The sequence below is a fragment of the Cardiocondyla obscurior genome, linkage group LG07 (assembly GCF_019399895.1).
Source record: "Cardiocondyla obscurior isolate alpha-2009 linkage group LG07, Cobs3.1, whole genome shotgun sequence".
In the NCBI taxonomy this organism is placed as follows: domain Eukaryota; kingdom Metazoa; phylum Arthropoda; class Insecta; order Hymenoptera; family Formicidae; genus Cardiocondyla; species Cardiocondyla obscurior.
Window position 1 is genome coordinate 3,041,895 of NC_091870.1, and position 13,827 is coordinate 3,055,721.

General features: G+C 41.8%; 1 protein-coding gene across 8 annotated transcripts in view; it reads left to right on the forward strand.

The window, feature by feature from the left end:
* The window catches only part of LOC139104044 (RNA binding protein fox-1 homolog 3), a 256,372-nt gene that overhangs the window by 41,461 nt on the left and 201,084 nt on the right, over nt 1-13,827 (forward strand). For 7 of the 8 annotated variants that reach the window (XM_070659263.1, XM_070659264.1, XM_070659261.1 and 4 more), the window contains exon 2: nt 6,557-6,600. The exons of the other annotated variant lie outside the window; for it this stretch is intronic. In XM_070659263.1, the coding sequence (XP_070515364.1) occupies nt 6,557-6,600 (44 nt within the window). The remainder of the gene's footprint in view (nt 1-6,556; nt 6,601-13,827) is intronic. 8 annotated transcript variants of the gene reach the window in all.

Here is a 13,827-nt window from a genome sequence, read left to right on the forward strand (position 1 = left end):
CTCCCGCACCGCGCGCGCGAGCCGCGTCGCCGGCCGAGATTGTCGTAGGTCCAAATCGCGCGGTCGGCCAGCTGTGCCGGGCGATGCTCTCGAACCGCGAGCGCGAGTCGCAACGCCCGTTTTTATGTCGTTGGCCTCTACTCGCCGCTACGCGGAAATAACGCGACTCGCAAACGCACGCGGCCTGGTCGCGGAAACTTTCCGACTTGTTAAAAATTATTAAATGCAAAACCGTTTTCTTTTACGTGGATGAAATTAGAATAAATAACGCGAAACTTGCGCGCTCTGTAACGTTGAGTATATTTAAAAAGAACAAGATTGAGATAAAATATAGAAGCGACGCATTTTATGGTTAATTTTTTATTATTAAGAGATATGTGAGAGATATAAAATTTAATATTATTTTATGGACGATAAATGCAAGAGAAATTTTATTAGATTAATTAATATTACTGTTGTAGCGGGTTAAATAAGTATTACACGATATGTGTAACGTACGCTGCTTGCTTGGCGTATTAAAAAAAGGAGTGGCAATTGCCGCTCGTGTTACCGAGCTATATATTTATACTTTACTACGTAACGTGATAATTAAATAAAATACCTACACAGTTCGACTTTAAATTTCTTGCCTGCTGAAAATAAAGGCGTCAAACTGTGCGACAAATAATGTTTGATTAATTATTCGGAACGCAAACGAAATCCGAAGCCCCACGAACCATTAATAAACAGTTACGCGACAGGATTGCTGTTTTGACGTTTGATATTTTGTGATTAAGAAAATACCATTTATTACGAAGATGAAACTTTAAATAATACATTCGTACTTCGCCAGAAAACAATATAATTCTCGAGTTAAAATTTCCATAATAAGGCTTTAGTTTTTAGTAATATTTGTGTGCAAGCACGATTTGCATTTGCACACACAAGCACGCTTTAAACGAATCAAATATAGCTCTCGAAAAGCTATCGGCTTTCCTTTGCGGCCGTGTTTGCGTTTCGGGCCGCGAATTTGCAGGTTCAATTATAAAGTTCTATCTGTCCGTTATGTGACAACTTGCGTGGCGACTTAATTCGGCCGCTCGTCCACTTTCGCAGGCACTGTTGCGCGTCGAGCTCAATTTCACGGCGGGGCGAGCCGCCGTTGCAGGGCGAAACGAAACGAAACGAAACGTGACCCAGTTAAATTTTCCGACCCCGTATATGAACGAATCCCAAGTCGCTTGAGTGACAGCGCGTGTCGGCGTTTATCAGCGATATGCCTTTCAAGTTCTAAATCGTCGAAAATTTAAAAAATGATTTTTCTATTTAAGGAGGTGTTATAGAAACATCGTTTCCTGTTGGTTCTTTTTTCCTTTTCCGATTGGTTCTCTCGATTATTTTTACTTCGCCTGTCGCGAGGGTAAATGTTGGCTTAATTTTTATTCGACTGACGTGTCCCGATTTTAATAGTCGACGAATAATTTTTTAAAAATCGTGGGCGCTATGCCGATGAAAATTTTTCTTAGATCTGTACGGGCGATTATTCAGGGATAGAAAAAGGCGAGTGAGAAATGTGGAGAGTTATTCGTTTGTGCCTGCGGAATGTTCTTTAATTAAGTTGTCGATTCGACCTTGTTAATTCTTTGCGCCCTCGATGTGAAATCGATGACATTGCGCGAGCCTTTTTTTTTACCCCCTTTTGAAAGCTCGTGAGACGCTACCACCGATATACGACCCCGGCTCGATAAAAAGTTTGGCATGGCGTCGAGGAACTAGATCAATCTTGTTCGTATGAAAATATTCATAATTCGCATCTGGTCTGCGACAGCATGCACGGCTTGTAATACGTAGAATTTCTCATTCGCGCGTCTTATCTATTATGTGATTTCTTTGATTATTAAAAAATATTTTTTTTCTTTTTTTACGAAAAAAATTTAGTCGACGAAATTTTCTCTCTAGTCTTTTTAACGTTCCGTTTTAAAGTGACTTCGCAAGAAAATTAAAATTCTGTAAGAAGTAAGCTGCTGAAGTTCACTTATAAAGTGACGTAATATGTCGTTAACTTAAGAAAACTTCTTATATCTTGAGATTAATATTACATACTTCGTTACACGTCATATTTTTTGCTGACATACTAACAATCACGTATTACAACTATTATTAATACGCATATAATCAAATTGAGTTATTAAAAATATTTTTCAAATACAGTTATTAATTAAATCAAACGGCAAATTAAAAGTACAAAGTGAATTTTATTTCTAAAAAAAGAAAAAAAAAAGAATACGCTCCATTGTGTCGCAAAAATTGAAATACGACTGTTATCAAAATTTAATTTAGTACATCGTAGTGCGTCAATTTAAACTTGGCATATTGCGTCAATCGATCTCTGAAAAAAAAATATTCTTCGCGTCACCGACCAGTTTTTTCTTCAAATTTTGGGGTAGACGGAGGGAAACGTATTGTCGACATTCGCGGCGGTACAATTTTCAATATAACGAGAATGTACAGCATCCACGTTTCTCGGCGATCGATTTTCACGGTTAGAGATAATACGGTTTTCTTAATTCCGCGAAGATTACTGGCCGGAGGAGAGAGCGAGCGGGGCAGAATTAAGCAAATCGTGGAATGGAAATTATTCGAGCGGAGGAGGCGAGCAGTGGCGGCAGCAGCTGCCGCTGCTGGCTCCCAGTAGGTTAGACCGGGATGAAAATTCCGCAGTGGCAATAATTCGTGTCCGCGCGGCGTCGGATGGCTTTTGCCAAGGGATCCTTCGATAAAAATTCCAGGAAAGCCAGCGCCGAGCGGCGGCGAGGCAAAATTTCATTCCTGACACGGTGGCACGGCGCGCGTGTCCATTTGACCCGTTAAACCCAGCCCCTCACCCGCAGACCGCGGAGAAAATGAAATTATTTCCGTCTTCGCTGTCGGTCGACGTGAAATACGGGTGAAAACAATGGTTGACGAAACGCCGGGGCGAGCTCTCTCCCACAGAAAATTGCCGGATTATTATAACGAACATCGGCGCGGCGCCAAATTAAAAGAGTCGTTCAACACCTGCGGGTTCGTGTTTTTCAAGCTTTTTCACGTAACGCACTTTTAACCTGAACATCAAAAAGCGTGTGTAGAGAGAGAAAATCGAGACGGAATAAGCGTGCAATTTCCTGCAACAATTTCCTACGAAAACGTTAGGCGTTTATTGAATTTGACGGCCGCCGTGCGATACCACGCCTGGCCCTTTTTTTCTCTCTCCGCCTTTACGTTCTTCTTTTTTTTTTTTTATTTTTTATTTTTTTTTGTTTTTCAATTACCATTTGATTCAATTCGCGCATGCCTTCGAGCTTTGTTACCGCGCGAAATGAAGCGGGGCAGTTTTCGTTTCGTCGAAAAATCGCGCCGATAAATTCCGGCGACTCGTTCCGGCGCGGCGCCGTTATTCACCCCGGCGGCGCCGCGCCGGTTTTTCGCCTGCAAATATATCGCGCGCGTTCCTAGTTTTATTTCTCTCTCTTTTTCTCGGGTGTCGCATATACACGGCGATTTTTTTTACCGGCCGGTTTCCAGCTCTGGGCCCCACTCTAACGACTCGCTCGACATTTTTAAGCCTAACAGGTGGCAGATTATCGAAACTCTCTACGGAGCGGAAAAATACGTCTGTCACTCGAAACCGTCAAGTTTTTTTTTTTTCTTTGTTTTTTCTCTTCTTTTCTTCGTACTTCAAATCTCGTCCAAGAATAATAGCATTTGTACATGTCGTGCATAAGAAACCATCAAACTGACACCGATTGTGACAGAAATTTTATTACGAACCGTGTCACTTTATTTGATCAGTTCTTTTCCTTATAGAAAATACATCGTTGAAAATTCACCAAGACGTCTTATCTCGCGTGTGGCTCGCCGAAGAAATTGAGTTATTGATAACTTGTAATAGCTTTATTAACGTTAATTTATTAAATTACGTATTTTTCCATCACCGTAATATTTTATTTCGCAGCGTGCTTTTTTTTTTTCTTTTCTTTAAATATAATTCAAGACTTGTTGCGCGCGTCTTTTATGACGTTGCGAAATGTTTCTACAAATATTCTTTTTTTACGCTGCCAGTCGCGTGCCTAAATTTAATAATATTTAATCCGAAAATCGTCCGTTATATCCGCGTTTGCGTCGCGCATCCGAAATAGCTCGGCGATATGAAATTACGAGCGATCGTTGTGCCTCGCACTCTCGATGTGCGCGAAGGCGTGTGCACGCCGATATTTTCGAGCTTTATGCATACACATACATTCCACGCGGAAATGGAAATGCCTGCGTGATGCCATGCGACTGTTCCGCTTACGAAATACCTGAATTGAACGCACCTACCCTTTCCTCCCGCCCTTGTTCCGCTCGGCGGCAACGCGAAAAATCAATTTGTTTCGTTCGATCTGCACGTTGCTCCCTTATGAAATTTCGCTCTACGCTGGAAAGATTTATACGTGAATCATCGGGCAGCTTTGTTACACAAATTCAGATCCGGCGGCGACCCACGGCGAGTAACGAAAACGCGACCGGCAACGAGAACATTAATTACCTTCGGGGACTTATTAATACGGTAATGGCTGCTATATTTGGCGAATTGAAGCTGGCTGGAATTCGCTGAATCCGCGAATAGCGCGTTATAAAGTTTGCATAGTTTATTATACTTAGAGTAGGTACATAATCTGATCTGACATATATAATCTCAAATTTTATTATCGTTCTAAAAAGAGAACGCTATGATTTTCTTGCGTCAAAAAATAATACTTTTTTTTTTCTTTCTTTTTTTGTACCGTAAAAAAATATTCTTGCACTGTAAATTCTTATGTTTTATTTTCGTAATTATTTACAAAGCTCCATATACGTATATTATATTTTTTCGATATCGACGTCGAGTGATACAAATAACATTAAAGCTTAAGTTAATCTCGGCGTGAAGAAACACGCGGGATGTTTATGTGCGCGGTCGATGATGAAAAAGTGATTTATCCTCCTCGTTGCGTTAAATAAATGTGAAATATTTAAATGTCGGTCGAAGATATCCAAGTGAGCGCGCGTAACTGACGAGCTCGTCGTCATACGCACCGACATGCGTGGCGACCGCAAGAACTGCATTCTCCCCCCCCCCTTCCCCTCTTTCCCGTTTTATGGCGTTTTACCGTCAAATCCCACGCGCTAAGCAAATCCGCCTCTCGGGGTTTAATAAATGATGTCACACGGGGAACGCTAACGGGAATTAACGCAAACGAAATACGACGAAAAAGGATTAACGGCGGAACAAAACCTTAGTAATCCCGAATCCTCTAACGCGTTACTGGATTGGCCATAGAAATTTATTTTCCACGTTTTCTCCGGCGCCGCTTTCTCCCATTCTCTTTTTCCGTGCGATGAAAATTTCAGTAGTGTTTCAGAAAAATGTTGCGCGCTTTACTGTGCTCGTTGGCAGGTTGAATAATGTGATAAACAAGATTTTATTCATGAGATTAATACACGGATTCGTGTGCCGGCAAAATGCAACGGTGCTACAATTTATATCCATTAAAAATTAGCAATGTGACAAATTTTTCTCGCTGACGCAAACTTCTTATACGTGTAAAAAAAAAAAAATAAAAATAAGAGACTTGTAACGACTGTAGAAAAATGTCGCGATATCTCACTATATTAAATATTGCGATGGTTTTTGTGCCATTAATTTGCGACCGAGTTTGAATTTGTTTTTATTTTTAAGTTACTGCAAAAGCACAAGTCCCGTTTGAGCGAAGGTAAAACAAGCTTTTCCTATTTTCTCGTAGACTAGCGGCAATAAGAATTTAATTTCACCGGCGGTTAGTTACACGAGAGACGCGTCCTCCACATTCTAGCACTCAATTAAACTGCGATGTTTCCGCGAAAACTTTTCGTTTCGCGGCTACATACGAGTTTCCTCTCGGCGTGCACACTCGTCGGCGGGAGACACGAAGACGTCCTCTGTACTAATGTACGTTCCTTGTCATGAAAACCAGCTTAACCGATATGCGATAATCTGTTTGCGCAACTCGATTTTCATACCGCCGTCGGTCCTTGCCGCCTCGTAATTTTGATAAGTTTCTTAATTATTTAACCAGCCGGGTATTTGCTTTAACACTTGCCAGACTGGAGTTTAAATCAAGTCTCGCTACGTTCAAATGCTATAACCGTAACGCGGTACTTTTCGTACGCAATAAGTAAAAAAGAAAAAAAAAATAAAATAAAATAAAATAAATAGAGAAATTTTTTTTTTTTAATTGTTTTTTTCTTTTAAACTTTTAGATAATTAGGAGCATCGCGAAAGAGTCGCTTTTATTTTCCGAGAAATACCCACTTGCGCGGCAATTGTGATGCAACGATTTGCAATTCGTCAGAATCCCCAGCTCTGTTTGTACAATAGAGCACTTTGTTACGTTTTACAATACGCTGTTTCGACATACTGCGGCTTTCGGGAAACGGTAACTAATTATTCGCTTAGTTAAAGTCGAAGTTAGTTACAATTACGCGACAAACTCTGGCGCGACTAATAATAACATCGTATATATCTGTATTGTTCCAGATTCGTGCTAGCCTCGTCCAGTTTGACTTTCGTCCCTTCGTTAGGTGAGTAACGTTGTTAACATTGTTTGTGAAAATCAGATTGTAGAACATATTTCCCAAGCGCCCGGGATCGATGGCGTACGCCGTAATGAAGGCCAGCATTTTTGCGGGCATAGTTTTGGAAACTAATCTTTTATCGGGGGAGTGAGATTTCGAAAAGCTGCGAAGAATTCGCGTTACCTACTCCGAGTCTGGCGCGCGAGTTTTATTAAACGAGTAAATTTCCGCGGGTCCGAGGGAAGGAGAGAAGATCATTGAAACGGGTCTCGCCGGTACAAAGAAAATGCATTCGGCGCGCAGAGGCAATGAGAGCCTGACGTGCCGGGAGAACAATGACAGCGACGGGAAAGGAGTCGTTAAAAGGGAATGTATAATTGTCGCTTCTTTTCACGGCGAGAAAACGTTGGGCCCTCTAACAGAAATGCGAACGCATGCACGAAAAGCTCAAAGCGTACGAGAGAAATATTTATGCCGCATCTCGCATCACGCGCGATGAATCCGTCGGATGAGTTAAAACAATGTGTTACAAGGTGCGTAAGTTTTATTCGCCTGGCGAACAAATTTTTAGAATTTTTTTTTTTTTACTGCGCTTCTTCTATTTACGCATAAGAGAATACTTAAATTTACGTAAGGTAAAAAAAGAGTTGACATAATAAATTACGAATTACTCGAAATTCTTGCGAGATATATGAATATGTTTTTTTTTTTTTTTGAAATGTCGCTCTTTGTTGTTAATAATCAAAGCAAATCGATTTTACGATCAGTTTTTTTTTTTTTTTTTACAGCTAAACTTGCAAACTTTATTTCTACTCCATATTTTTAGCTAAATGACATTTCAATATTAATTCGATATTAAATAACATTTGAAGCCCGGATTTTATATTTAGCGTTAATATCGCGCGTGTTATAACGGAGTCGTATCTGTAACGTTGGCTGCATTTGATAACGCGTGGCTGCTTGTTTGAAGAAAAATTTTTTTTTTCTACCCTCGTAACTTTGAAACGAGTATCGAGTGTAACGAATGCCATCTCGAAAGGGATTCCTTCGCGAAGAAAAGCCGGCGGCGCAGAGAGAATCGTTAACGACCTCGTATGCCAAAGGGATCGTGAGGTGGTAAAAAGCGCGTGTGCAAGTGCGCCGCTCGAGCGTTTCGCGTGTGCATTACAGACAAAACCGGGAAAACCGGGAAAGAGGGGTAGCGCGCGCGCGGCGGGGGTGAGTGGGTGGGCGGGTGGGAGGGGTAGTGGGACAAGGCGAAAAATCGGACGATGATGGCGGCTGCGGCGGCGGCAGGGTGGTGACGGATGGAAAATGCACTCAGCCCTCCCGATTCAACCGGCCACAGTAGTGTAAAGAAAAACTCTTTTTCTTTCGTGACTGACGTCGGGGCACTCACACCGTCGGGTACCTCAGGATGTGGGCTGTTTTATATAATGAGACGCGTTTCAAACGTGTTAACTTTACTTTATTCAGCACGAGGCACACCGCCGCTTACATGCGCTTTTTTTGTTGCACCGGTCCGAACACGTCCACGGTCCACGAGGCTCAGTCCCGATTACGCCGGGCCTCTCACTCGCTACACTTCCGCGTCTCTAGCGGCTGCGGCAGGGTATCGCGCCCCTAAATCGCGCGTCTATACTAGACACAACCCCGGGCTTTACAGTAGTAACGTAGTACTTTTCATTCCGCGATCGATGCGTAGCCTGCCGCCTTGAAAGCGCGCGAAGGAGCGACGAGGAAGATCGGCCCGAAAGAGAAGCCGCAGAGGAAGTAAAACGCGGTAGAGAACGAAGAAAGGTTGGTTGGATGGGATGGACGTGCACCATCTTGCACTCCATTCGGCGGCACTTCTGCGTCGCCGCCTTCGCGCCTTTCGTCTCTCGCCCGACGCCTTTTCTCCCTCTTCGCTTTAACTCTCTTCGCTTCCTTCTTTTTTTTTCCCTCTTCTCTCTTTTTTTTTTTTTTTCTCCCTTACTTTTTCGCGCACGCTCGTCTCTTTTCCGCCCTCGCTTTCGCGCGCGTTCACTCTCTCTCCCTCTTGACGACGGCGGTCTCGAGGATGAATCCCGAAGTGCCGGAAGATCCAGAACTCGGAATGTTGCGACTGAGCTTACACGCATCGCCGGTTACGGGGTAAGGGGAGAGGTAGAGAAACGAGATTCACCTCGTCTTTTGTAAAGACAGTAGTTCGTACCGCCGGCGTCGTCTCTCGAAATTCCGACGTCTCGCCTCGCTTGCTTCGCTACGCGGAATCACCGCGTGCGATTTCAACGAGCCATGCCGGGCTGCCTTTATGGCCGGGTTAACGAACAAAATCGTCCCTTTGCGCTCGAACAATATTCGCGTTCGGTGCTCTCGCGACAACGCGAAAATACGGTAATGCGATAATAAATGGCGCGCGCATGCGAAGGGACGGCTCGCAGCTATGTTTCCCCGGGCCGCGAGTTTTTTACTTATCTCCCGAAGGTCCGTCGGAGTAAAACTGACCTTACGTGTGCAATTTCAGTGACCCTCTTAATACGGGGCTTGTTTGGGTCGTTGACACGAGGGGTGGCGTTCTCCCCTATGAAATGTTTCCTCGTAATTACGAAGAATTGCCCGAGGCTATATTACTCTCTTTAAATGGAACAATTTCCTACTTAATTTAAGTGGTTCGGTCTGCTTGCTATGTCATAATCATTAACATAAGTGACGATTCTAAGGGACGTTTTATTATCCAGACACTCCACGTGACGCGGTAAATTAAATTAGCAATTAAATTCTATGTATAGACTTGTACAACTTTTTCTTTTTTTCCCCCCCTTCCCGATGTAACTGCGTATTACTTTTTTTTTCTTTTTTTTTTTAAACGGTTTAATAAACACCCGGCAGAAATTTAGTTCAGGTATTCATTTGCGCAGACTTGGCGCGTGTTAAAGTTCACAAGTTTGCGAATAGCTTGGCTTGTAGTAACGTCATAAAGCGAAGAGACACTTCAGCTGAATCGAGAATATGTTATTGAGTCGCGTTTGTTACTTGGAAACTTTGCGCGCTCCCCCGGGCGGTGTAAAGCCCTAGTTTAAAGCAACGGTATGCGCGGAAACAAACCGTAGCCGGCTTTATGGGGATGGCAGTTGAAAACCACCCCCCTGAGCCATCGATCCGCTCCCAATGCATGAAATTAAGACGCCCGTGACGTTACTCCACCATACGCTATGTTGTCAGGCTATTGTTATAGTTTGTCGGAGGATCTGCAATGCAGACCTCGTGCCGCCGGTCGAACGCGTTACGATCCACTTTCACGGGTAATAAAGAGGAGCTCCCGCAATCATTTAGTTGCTCTTTTTACATAAAATTTTTAATTACGAAAGATCCGAGTTTAAAGGAAGAAAAAATAATAAAAAAAAATATAAAAAATTGCAAGCCGAAATTAAGAATTACTTTGCGTAAATTATTATTATTATTTTTTTTGTAGCACTTAAATTTATTGAAAATATTTTTATTATTTTTAATAATTTCTATCATTATTATTATTATTAATTTTAATTATTTTATATGCAGAGAATTTTTTTATCAACGCGATGATGATTAAAATTAATGTCTTGTTCGAGTAATGGCATCGAGAAAAATGTATACTCCGCAAAGTCGGTCGCGCAAGTAGCCAATCGATATTTTCACAGAAGAAAACGCAGTTTCCTCATTGAAACTTTCTCAAGAAACAAGAAAGAATGGTCGAGAAATGGAAATGGCATGTCCGATTCCATCAAGCTTTCTTACAGTGTTCACAGCTCGGTTGGCTCGTGCGTGCCAGTCGACAGTATTGATGCTAATCATTATTCTCGTCAAATAAGCAAGATTCTCTCGTTACATCAAGTTTGTTGAACCGTCGGAATGATACGTCCCGCGTTCTGTAAAATATTCTATCGTGCCCTAACCGTTCGCGAGCTCAGGCTACCCACCGGTTTCTATTTCGGAAATCGTACCACACACGCGACACAGCCCCCAGTCGTATACACACAGCAGTCAATTTGCGTTAATTGCTTCGCTAAAACACGACGAAAAATATAAAACTTGTCGCACGAAATACTCATTAGAAGTAATTTCTCAGGCGAGCTATTACGATCGGCGGTTAACATGTCTCAGCATTAAAATAATTGCGTTATAATTTTTACAAAAACGATTACAAAGAAAAAAAAATATATATATACAGTCTACATATTGGCATTTGAAGTTCTGCGTATACGATTATCATGCGAATAGGGTAACTGTTATAAGAGAACGTAAGTAAAGAAAAAAAAAAAAGATTTTGAGGATTTGCGCAAAGTAGACGAACGGTGAAACGAAGTGTACGTCACGATGATTATATCACTTTCTTCATCATCTTCGCCGGCATGTACTCGGTGTGACGATTTCATTGGTATGCAAGTGCATCAACGTGGCGGACAAGGGGGGGTGACTGCCGCGAAGCTCGGGCGAGAAAACTTCGGTCGCGGGGAGGAAAGATCGCGCCGGCGACTCGCGCGCGAGAAAACTTTACGAGGGAGAACGAACTCGTTTCAGGGTTTTTCATCTCCGGGGAGATAGATGTCCGGTGCCTGCCTGCCGCCGCGGCAGCGGTGAATCGAGTTTTTGCGCTCAAACTTTAAGCGAAACAATTTCGTTCGGCCGTTTAATTCGCGACGTTTGTTACGTCAGCGTTTACCGGGAGAATACATATTTTCCGCCTCGAAAGCTTTGCGCGCCGGTTTAAGAAAAATCGCGGGGAAAACTTTTCAACGTCGCGGAATGACGTGCGCGGGGTGTGACATGCCGACGATGAATTGCTGGGAACGTCGGGCTCGCCCGGGCTTAATGTGGTTATTAAAAGTTGCGGCTGCATGTACCAAGATACTTTGCACACTAATTTCTCGACGACGAAGTAGGATTATTTGCGATACCGCATAAGTATTTGTTAATTTTATTATCGATTTCGTTTACGATTCGATCGGCTTATGACGCGGAATAAATAAAAAAATTACTTCTTTTTTCTTATTTTTAGTCTCTTTTTTTTTTCTCCCCTTAAATTTCTCTTACATCATTGTTTTTGTAATTTTAATAATTATTTAATGTGCGCTTTGGGAAAATGCATTGGTCGCTTCTTTTGACAGTGATGAATCTCGCGAGTAATAATTGAATTAAACCGAACGCGAAATTATATTATTAATAATGTTACCGTCACGTCGTATACTTTACTGCAGTTATGTGACGGAGAAACACTGTGCTAAAAATATAAAGATTGAATTTCTTAACAAGTTCTTTCTCGGTTTTTTGTCGCGCTTGTTTTCCGTCTTTTAAAAAAATTCTTCTGCAGGACGAAACAAAAGTTGCACCGTGCACGCTGCTAGGACGATAACGACGTGCTTAAAAAGCATCGCAACATGCTTTATTCTTTCCGGTAAGGAACTTTCGACCCGCTTTCTCAAGATAGAATCTTTAACAAAGTATTTAAATTTTTTCCTTTTCAAAAGCGAGCTGTGTATCACGGGGGCTGAATCTCTCAATAAAAGCGTCATTTGATTTATTATGCTATATGAAAGTAGATGAGCAGTTTTCTTATTTTCATTAAGCACTTGACGAGACGTCGCGAAGATAAGTGCAATATTTAATGTAAGAGATAAAATTTAAGTAATTTTAAAAAGAGGAGACAAAAGTAATTAAAAGAAAAAAAAAGAGAATATTTGCTAAATTATCTAAAGATCCAAAGACATATGTATTAATTTATTTCTTGAAGAAACTTTGTTGTATTTGATCTGTCAAGAGCAGTCTTGCGTGAAGAATAATCGCATAGTTGCGTGTCGTCATTAATCTAACGTCATAATGACAAGATTGCCGTGCGCGTGCTTACTTACTATATTTACGCGACGTGTAATTCCGCAAAACGGTATTGTCGCATGCCGCTAATAAACTTCTTGCCGCCGGAACTTGTCACGTACCATCGCGCGCCTTCGCGAAATTTTCTACTCCACCGTTTGACACGCCAACTTCCGTCGTTCCGGCTGCCACGGGGAGAGTTTGCGCCCGAAATCGCACGATTGCGCTTCTGTATACGAGTTTAATGACGCATTCATCCGACTTTCGTCCGCCGAGTTAACATTTGTATGACGTACTTGGCAATGACGACGGACAATTTATTTTCTTTCATTCGTCACTTGTTGCCGCGTCGGAAACAATGTTTTGAAAAAGACGAACAATCGGCGCAATTTACTTCTCAGATTGAAATAATCTATATCGTTTCGATATCGAGCTTTTTATATATTCGTCGAATGGAGGAATATTAGGAAAATTTGAATACGTTATAAGTCTTCTTTTACACGATGACGAACAATTTAGAAGTTTTAAATTTTTAACATCAATTTGTCGTCGATTAGACGTAAAATGGAAAAAAGAGAAAACAAATTTTATAATTAAATTGCTTTTTATTTCATAAATTGCACTGTGTTCAAATAATCAATTTATTTTTCTATTATTTTCCGAGTTGAACGGTAAAACCTTTTTGTACGAAATATATATATATATTTTTTTTTGGTAACGGTTATTACTTTTTACTGAAATGCAGATTACAGATGTTTAATTAATTATTGCTGTTTTCCGACAAATATTGCAAATATTTTTTATTTCAAAGTTATCGAGCAAATTCCGCGCTGTAATTGTATTATATTTAATTTAAAGTGATCTCCCTCCCGTAAACTAATCTTGAAACAGCTGCGAGCGCTGTTCCCCAAGTAATTCGATCCATTTTACTTGGGCCTGCAGCAACCTGTGTTAATCACAGAACAATAATACTCGTTCGAGTCAATACTAACGGCACACGGCTAATTACGTGATCACTAATTGGCACGGAGTTTTCTGCGAGCGAGTCTGTCAGCGGGGCGAGTCAACGTTCGCCCGCGTATAAATACATCTTATAATGCTTACACACTTTTACATGGACGTGTGGTGTATCGATTACGCGTGGGTTTCGCCGCTCACTCCCATTCCGGGCGAAATTAATGCGCGGATATATTGGACGCGCGCTCCCGGGACTTATTAATTTTCGCGAATCATGGCCCGAGTGACAAATTTCGCTCGTTTTCTCTGATTTCAGCGCCATTTGCGCCGATTATACTCGAATTAATGAGCACCGCCGCAACCCCCCTCGCGTTTATAACGTCGCGACGCGTTTGTCCCGTATTTTTCGAAGGCCAACTAACAGCGGGATCGAGATTTAGGATG